The sequence below is a fragment of the Monodon monoceros genome, unplaced genomic scaffold (genome assembly GCF_005190385.1).
Source record: "Monodon monoceros isolate NGI ecotype Baffin Bay Population unplaced genomic scaffold, NGI_Narwhal_1 Super_Scaffold_18, whole genome shotgun sequence".
NCBI classification, from domain to species: Eukaryota; Metazoa; Chordata; class Mammalia; order Artiodactyla; family Monodontidae; genus Monodon; species Monodon monoceros.
Window position 1 is genome coordinate 145222478 of NW_021703774.1, and position 8481 is coordinate 145230958.

The 8481-nt window shown below is 50.7% G+C and overlaps 1 protein-coding gene across 1 annotated transcript in view; it reads right to left on the reverse strand.

Moving 5' to 3' along the window:
- Window positions 1-8022: 8022 nt before the first annotated feature.
- ARTN (artemin) overlaps window positions 8023-8481 on the reverse strand; it is a 3382-nt gene continuing 2923 nt past the window's right edge. The window contains exon 5 of the mRNA XM_029227019.1: window positions 8023-8462. Within this exon, the coding sequence (XP_029082852.1) occupies window positions 8132-8462 (331 nt within the window). The 3' untranslated portion in view covers window positions 8023-8131. The remainder of the gene's footprint in view (window positions 8463-8481) is intronic.

Below are 8481 nucleotides of genomic sequence, written 5' to 3' on the forward strand. Positions count from 1 at the left end.
GAAACTTGATCTGAGCTTGAAGAACAGCGAGAGACTGGGGAGGAGGGAGCTTGATTATCTGGTAAGCAGAGCCCAGTGGGAATCTAGTCATTCAACAAAACTTTATCAAGAAAATGTTTGAGCGCTTCCCTGGTGGTGCAGTGGTTAAGAATCCACCTGTCAGTGCAGGGGACACGGGTTCGAGCCCTGGTCCGGGAAGATCCCACATGCCGTGGAGCAACTAAGCCCGTGCGCCACAACTGCTGAGCCTGCGCTCTAGAGCCCATGAGCCACAACTACTGAGCCCGCACGCCTAGAGCCCGTGACCCACAGCAAGAGAAGCCACCGCAGTGAGAAGCCCACGCAGTGAGAAGCCCACGCAATGCAACAAAGAGTAGCCCCATTCGCCGCAACTAGAGAAAGCTCGCGCTTAGTAACGAAGACCTAACGCAGCCAAAAATAAATAAGTAAATAATTTTTAAAATAAATAAATAAAAATAAAAAGAAAGCCCATACACAGCAAAGACCGAATGCAGACAAAAATAAATTAATTAATTTATAAAAAAAAAAGAAACTGTTTTAAGTATAGCTAGTAATTTGTGCTCGCTTTAAGGGGATGTCTGTGGGGGTGAGGAAGGGAGAAGGGATGAGGTTGGAAAGACAAGTTGGGAACAGTAGACTCAGTTGGGAACAGTTTACACTTTATCCTAAGTGCAATATGAAACCATCATGGGGTTTCAAGTGGGCAGTGATGATTGGATTTGCATTTTAGAAAAATATATCTATAGTGTGATACATTGAAGGGTAAAGAGTAGAGGCAGGGGGGATTTGGAAGGAGGAAACAGGAAGTCAAAATAAAGTAACTGATTCCAGGTCTGTGCATAGGGGTGTGAAATGCCTGGCCCTGATACTGAGATCTCATTGTGCAGGTGGGGGGATGGGGGGAGGGTTAAGAGAACAAATTCTGGACTTAGGCCTATGGTCAAAACCTGTCTCTGCCTCTTTCTAGCCATAAGACCTTGACTTCTTCTGAAACTCATTTTATAAAAAATAATAACAGTAATTCCTGCAGTGAAGGACAAGCTGTCATGGTGTATGACTAGGGTTTGGCCCAGAGGCCACAACTTTGTCAAAGTGAGTTTTCTCCCTGCTTCCAATCTAGGGCTTCTTCCTGGTGCCTGGGGGTTCCCCTGGCAGAGAAAGAAGCCAAGTCTCACCAACAGTGGCTCCTGAACATGCTTTATAAACTCACCTAGGACAGACAGATTGAAGTCAGCCCCAGGCAGGGTTGGGGGCATTTCTGAGTACCAGAGCAAAGGGGACTTCCAGGAGACATGGATGGCAATCCAGGATAGCTTAGAGCCAATTGGGGAATGAATCTTTGGGAACTAGTTACAGATGGGTTCTTCTCTCCTCTGAGAGATAAGAATAGGACATATAGGGGCCAGAACCTGTGACAACCCTGGGAGGGGGTCCCCAAATTCAGGAAAGTATTCCAAAGCCCAGGAGAGGAAGAGAAGGAGCTTCTGTTGGTCACCTGGAACCACTAGCAATCCATGTCCATGACAAATTAACCAGTGTGAAGTTTTTCAGCCTTCTAAAACAGTGTGAATTGAGGGCCCTCCTGTAGTTAAGAATTCTCAGGGGAGGTTGCCCCCTTTCCACTTAGTACTAAAGTTAATTGCAGGTAACTTCTTTGTAGTCCCCTGGTTTGAGGGAAAGAGGTTAGGAAAAGGAGGGGAAGGTTTATTTCTAGTTTGCCCTAGGTGTGGGCATAGTCCTTTGGGGTGCTGGCCTTACGGAGAATGTTCCAAGTAGAGCCCCACCATAAGCTCATGGAGCCCTTACAAACCAACTCCCAGGTCCCCCAGGTAAGGAAAATGCCTTCAAGGTGAACACCAACTACTGGGCTTTGCTTACCTTTGTAGTTTCCTGCATTCATTCATCCATCCATCCATTCATTCATTCATGCCTGAACATTTCTCATGTGTTTGCCAGCTCACGGACACATTAATCTTTAAAACTATATGTTTTGTCTAGTATTTTTAGTTGTTTTCAGCAAGAAGCTTAGCCTGAGTCTCTAGGCCACCATGTTGCCAGAAAACCCAATGGGCAGTTTCAGTCCTTATGTGACTTGATTTTTCTGCTGCATTTGGCCCCTTTGACCACTCCCTCCCTTTGCTCTGTTTTGTTTTTCTCCACCACTCTGGTCCCTCCCTTTTGGTCTCCTTCACAGGCTTGTCTCTCCTCCTCTCCCTGTTCCTTAAATGCTGGGTCTCCAGGCCTTAGCCTCTGCTTTCTCCTCTTGTTCCTGCGTATCTCACCACTCCCTTGCCTTTGATCTGTGACTCCCACATCTCTCTGGTCCAGACTGTCCTGACTTCCTGACCCTCAGACCCAGCTGCTGCCAGCCTCCTTGCCCTCTGAAGGTGTCACGGGCACCTCAAGTTGAACACATACAAAACCCAACTTATGACTTCCCCCACACCTTACCCCCATCACAGGCTAAAAATACTACATCCCCTATATTTCTTACCAGTCACCCAAACCAGACTCCTGGAAACTCTCCCTCTCATCAGGTCCTCACACCAGTTCATCACCAAGTCCTGTGGATTGTGCCTCACATCTCTCTGTCCTTCGGCACTGCTTCTGCCCTAGGTCAAGGTACCAGCATTTGTTGCCTGAACAGCCCTAACTGCTCCAGGTCTAACTGGTGCCCCCCTGCCTTGCCCCTTCCAGTCCAAACTTGATACAGCAGCCAGTAATTCATCTGAAACAAGTCTCTAGGCAATCACACCTAAAATCCTTCAGTGGCTCTACCCAAGACAAAGTCCAAGCTCCCTGGTATAGCACTCAAGGACCTTTATGAGCTGACTTTTGTCTTGATGAGGGTCCTCCCCCAATTCTACATGAAACTGCTGGCTCTTCCCTGCCTTTGTTCATGCTGCTGCCTCTGCTGAGAAGGCTGTGTGTCAGGAGAAACCGCACAGTAAGCACACAGGGACAGTTTAATATAAAAATCTTAAACTGTAATGGGGGTTGAAGGAATGAGGGATTGGCTAGTAAGAAGCGAAGAGAACTCTAAAGAACATAGGAGTAGCAGAGTCCTAGGGCTGAGATAGAGAGCCCAAGGAAGAGGCCCTCACCTCCCACTCCTGCCCAAGGCTGAGCCCCAGACCCTGCTGGAGAGGGCACGGCCAGTGAAAAGGGGGAATTCAGAGCTAAGAAGCAATGAAGGCGATAAAGGATAACCAGTACAGGCCCAATGCCCCTTATCCACCTTGTGCAAATATTTCATTTTTCAAGGCCCAGTTCAAGTACCACCTCCTTCACAAGGACTTTCCTGGCTCTTCTGCCCCTTCCATCTGGGTAGAAATGATTCCTTTCCCTTTGTGAGTATAGAATCCTCCCCGACCCTGACATGCATAACTGTACCCTAGCCATCCTTCTACTGGGAGACTTAGGGTGGTTGACTGCATTTTCTGTTTACTTGTTTACCCCCACCTAGGGTCGCCAGAAGAAATCCAGGACACCCAGTTCAATCTGAATAGCAGATGAACACTGTTTGTGTAAGTATATCCCAAGTACTGCGTGAGACATACTTACTAAAAAAATAAGTATTGCTTATCTGAAACTCCAGTTTAACTGGATGTCCTGTTTTTATTTGCCAAACGGGCAGCCCTTCCCCCACCTCCACCCCCAACTGTGGTCTCCTTGATGGTAGAACATTTTTCTAGCTGACCTCAGAATCCCTATAACTGGCCCAAGGCACTACTGTTAGTGCTCAATTAATGTTAGAAGGTCACAGGGCTGAGAATGACTGGAGGGAGTTGAGGCTGGAGACAGAGACCACCAGTTAGGAGGATGAGCAATAAACCATTCCACAAATTAGGAAGACTTCAACAGAATAGCATTGGGAAGAGAGAAAGTGGGGTGGGCTTGCAGGATATAAGGATCTGAGAACTAATGGAAAAGGGAAGTGACAAAGCTCAGGGAGTCTAGGCTGTTGCCCAAGTTTCTGACTCGTGTCCCTGGATGGAGGTTGGTGCCATTCACTTGGGAGGGAACCCTGGAGGAGGCTCAGAGGCTGGAGAGCAGGGAAGCTCATCGATGTGGGGCTTAGAGCAGGTAGAGAAGGGTGGAGAGAGCATCTGAAGGAATGAATGGAAGACATCTAGGGCAGGTAAGTTCAGTTTGAGGTTCCTGAGGCTATGCAGACAGAAGTATTGGAAATACAAACAGAGCTCAGGAGAAAGGTTAAGCTGGAGATACAGTGAGCGCAACATTAGCCTGGAGGCGGTAACTGGAACCATGGGAGTTGGTGACATCGCTCAGGGAAAATAAGATGGGGAAGGAAGGTCTGTATCAGAGCCCTGACGAACACTTAAGAGGCAGAGAAAGGAAAAGGAACCCAAAAGGAGTTTGAGAATGAGCAGGGGTAGGAGAAAATCCAGGAGAGTATGGAATAGAGAGTCAAGAGAAGACAGGTGTTCCAAGAGGGTTGACAAAGTTGGGCACCCCTGAGAGTCCAAAGGACTAAAGGCTGAGAAGTGGCCTTTGGGTTTAGGCCACTGGGGACCGCAGCAAGAGCTCTTTTAGTGAAGGAGAGGTGGAAGTCGATTATATATTTATATATTTGTAATCACAGTGTCATTTTTTTATGCTGTGATATATTCAAGTGAGTTTAAATGCAGAGGGAAAGAAGACATTCAGTAGAAAAAGGATGAAGAATAGGGAGGCTTGTAAATAATGGAGACACAGAGCCCTGATATGGGAACCTGAGCACAGACAGAGGAATTAATCTAGCTGCAGGAGGACATTAATAATAGTACCTAGAACAGGGCAGGAAAGCCCAAGGGCCATGGACTCCTACGGAATCTCTGAATGAGCTTCGGAAAGTCTGTGGGCTCCCTCAAATTGTTCACCAGATTTACACATTGGTGTTTTTTTCAGCAGTGAGGTGGGAGGTGGGAGGTGGGGAGGATCCTTGGCTTTCATCAGTTTCCGTAAGGACTGTACAACTCCACAACAGGTTAGGCACCACCCCTGTGAACAAGAAAAGTGATCTCACATGGCACAAATTCTCTTAGATCTTTTCTCTGATCTCTCAGCTTTCTACCCTACCTTTCCTTTTCAAGATGAGGCCTCGGTTAGGCAGCCAGTCCACATGAACTCTCCGGGCTCTCTAGCTGTGGGAAATGCAGCAGTCCCTGGACAAGAGAGGAGGAACGCCATTGGCCGGGGCAGGAGGAGTGCATGGATCCCCGAACCTTGATTCTGGATGAAACTAATCTAGAGGGATGTTTGGGTGACCCCTGAAGCTGGAAAAACTGTAATTTCAAAGTCATCTGTAGTTTTCTGTCTTGCAAGAGGTGGTGACTTGATACCCCTTTGGAGGAGACCATACCTTAATTCTGGGAAGATCATTCAAGTGGGCAACGTCATTTTGCAAATATGAAACAGACTACAGTCAAAATGGAGAGTCTAGGGAACACCCTGGCGGGCCAGTGGTTAGGACTCCACACTTCCTCTGCAGGGGGCATGGGTTCTATCCCAGGTTGGGGAACTAAGATCCTGGAAGCCTTGTGGTGCAGCCAAAAAAAAAGGAGATTCTAGAGCTACCTGTGGCCCCCGAGGAGCAAAAGTGCTCTACCTGGTGAGGTCATGTGCCTGGTGACCTCTGCTAAGTTGTAGGCAGAGAAGAGGAGCTCTGCAACTTGTTTGAGGAAAACAGCTTCACTTATTTTTAAGAGGGATTTGGTTCATTGTGGGCTGCAGATTGAGACTAGTTCTTGCGGGAATGTGTTCCTTTTGGAGAAGCTGCTGTTTCATCCACAATTTTGTAAGCTGTCGGGCACAATCTCTTTGGGGCCCAGAATGCAGCCTTGAGTCGGGGGGACCCTACTCCCCAAGGACTGACAATTTGGGGAGTGTTGAGAGCTAGCGTCTTTGGCTGGGGTTCTGACCTGGCTCTCTCTCTGAGCCTTGTCAGACGTGGCTTCAACCCATCTCCTGTAAGTGGCTCTGAGAGCACAGATGTCCACTAAGGGGTAGGGCCTGGAGGGTTTGAGAACTCTGCCAGGCTTTCGAGTCTTTCCAGCAGGGGCTCCCTGGTCGCAATGACCCTGGAATTGACAGAACCCCCCCTTCACCCCCAGCCAGGACCAGGGCCCAGGCCTTCATGAGGTGTCTCCAAACTGTATGGCACTGCTGCCATTTTCTTTGGCTCGAGGTGGGGGTTGGCGACTGAAGATCCTGAATCAGTTTGGAGGCAGAGAGAAGGGCCAAGGGGGTGTTTGAGGGCAGCATGAGAGCACCAAAGTTTTGGGGGCACCTAGAACTGGGGCAGTGAACACAGAAGAATGGAAGCACAGACTTGTTTCTCCTCCTTGACCCGGAATGCATACAGCCCTCAGAGAGCCCGTGCCAGCTCCTCACTGTAGCCTGGGAGAAGGCGGCCCCTTCTGTGCCAAAGCGGGCAGGCACTTAGGCAGCTTGAAGGAATTTTGGTTAATGCGGTCAAATGCCTGAGGGATCCCAGCCTCAACTGCCTCACTCTCATGGTGCCTCGTGCACCCCTGGCTGCAGCTACTGCCTCTGTCCTCACAGCTGCCAAAATCAATCTCCAGCCCAGACCTGCCTCCTCAGCTCCAGACCAGTACAGCCCATTGCCTCCTGACGACCCCTCTGGATGTCCCATGGTTCCTCAGACCCAGCATGCGTCCAAACACATATCCTGATCTTATTTGCAAAGAAAAAAAATCATGTAGGACAAATTCATTGGGCCCAGGAAACAAGTTTTCACAGGACACACACAGAAGCTCAGAGGGATTGCACTAACTTCTTAGGTATGACTTGGGGGCAGTGTGGAAGGCCAGGGTCAGCATTAACCTCTTCTTCCTTCCAGATGAGAGTGTGTACCTGTTAACTTCTTGTCCTTTTCATACTGTTTGCCAAACTGAACTTAAATATTATTTATGTAAATTATTTATTGTCTGTCTCTCATGGTTTAAGCTTAAGAGCAGAGATCATGGGTTCACTTCTGTATCCCTGCTGTCTACCCAGCAGCTGACGTAAAATAATAAATGTCTGTTGAATGAATAAGTGAATATCCTTGTTCATTACCCAAGATGCAGGTCTCTCTAGGCACCCTCAGTCTTTTCCTGCTTTCTTATCCCCATGATGCTCTGTGCTTCATCCCCCCAAACCAGCCTCCCACTGCACCCTCTTCCCCACCCTCAGCCTCTTCATCATTTGACTTGGGCTGTTTCACGGAATGTGGGTCGTGAGCTCCCCATGCTGGGCCATCTGCAAGCACAGGCAGTATATGCACCTGTCAGGGTGGCCTGGACTCTGATCAGTGACAGTGGGGTGGGGCAATGTATGGTTCTCTGCATCTTCACCATGAAACAAGGCTCGCAGCATGCCAGAGGTCTCAAGGGTATGGCTTTCTCCACCAGTAACCCCAGGCTCCAACCGCTGGGGACTGTGCAGGGGTTGTGAGCTGGCTGGCCTGGTGGGACTGGTGAACACACCTTTGTCACTCACTCTGCCTGTGTTCCATGCCCCTCATTTCCCAGAGCTGCTGGGTGGGCACAAGCAGTCCCGGGCCAGGCCTATGACTGCTGAGTGAGCCTGAAGTTGTGAGTGGGATGGTCAGGGAGTGACCTCCATCCGGCCCCCACAGCCCAGCAAAGGATCTGACAAACCACAGAAGTAAATAAATAACTTAGAAGTAATAAATAGGGGTCCAGCTCCCACGAGTGAGTCCAAGGCCCACTCCAGCAGAGGCACTTCAGCAACACAACTGCAATGTGTCTCCAGATCTGTCCCCGCAGGCCTGGGCTGAGGCTGCGACCTGACACATCTGGGTTTTCCAGAGGAGTCATCCTGGGTCCATGGCCTGGTCACTGCCAGCGTCTGTGAGCAGTGGGTCCTCGGGTCTCCACAGCTGAGGTTTCTGGGGTCTGTGGGGCTGAGGCCGGCAGGGTGAGAGCCCTGGGGCCGCTTGTCAGTCGTGCCTCTATCTCCGCAGGGCTGATGTCCGTCACTCACCCGGCTGAAGCCTCCGTCTCCGGCCAAGGCCCCTGGCCGGTCCCAGGCAGTTAGACCCACAGGTAAGGGTGCGTCTGCACACCCTGGGAGTGAGCCCTCAGCCCAGACAGCCGCAGGCAGTGGCCGAGAGGCGGTCCACGGTCCTCCAGGTGCTGTTGACGTCCATGAAGGAGACGGCCTCGTAGCGCGTGGGTCGGCAGCAGGGCTGGCTGACGGGCCGCGAGCCGGGGGGCGGCCGCAGGGCCCCGGCGCCCAGCAGGCTGGCCAGACTGAGGTCATGCGGGGAGCGCGCGCGGCGGCAGGAGCCGCTGCAGAAGCGGAAACGCACCAGCTCGTCGGAGTGGTGGCCCAAGCCGAGCGCGCGCACCGGCACCAGCTGAGAGCGCAGGCGGCAGCCCCGCGCCCCCGCGGCCCGCGCGCGGCTCCCCCGGCTCCCGCGGCCGCCCC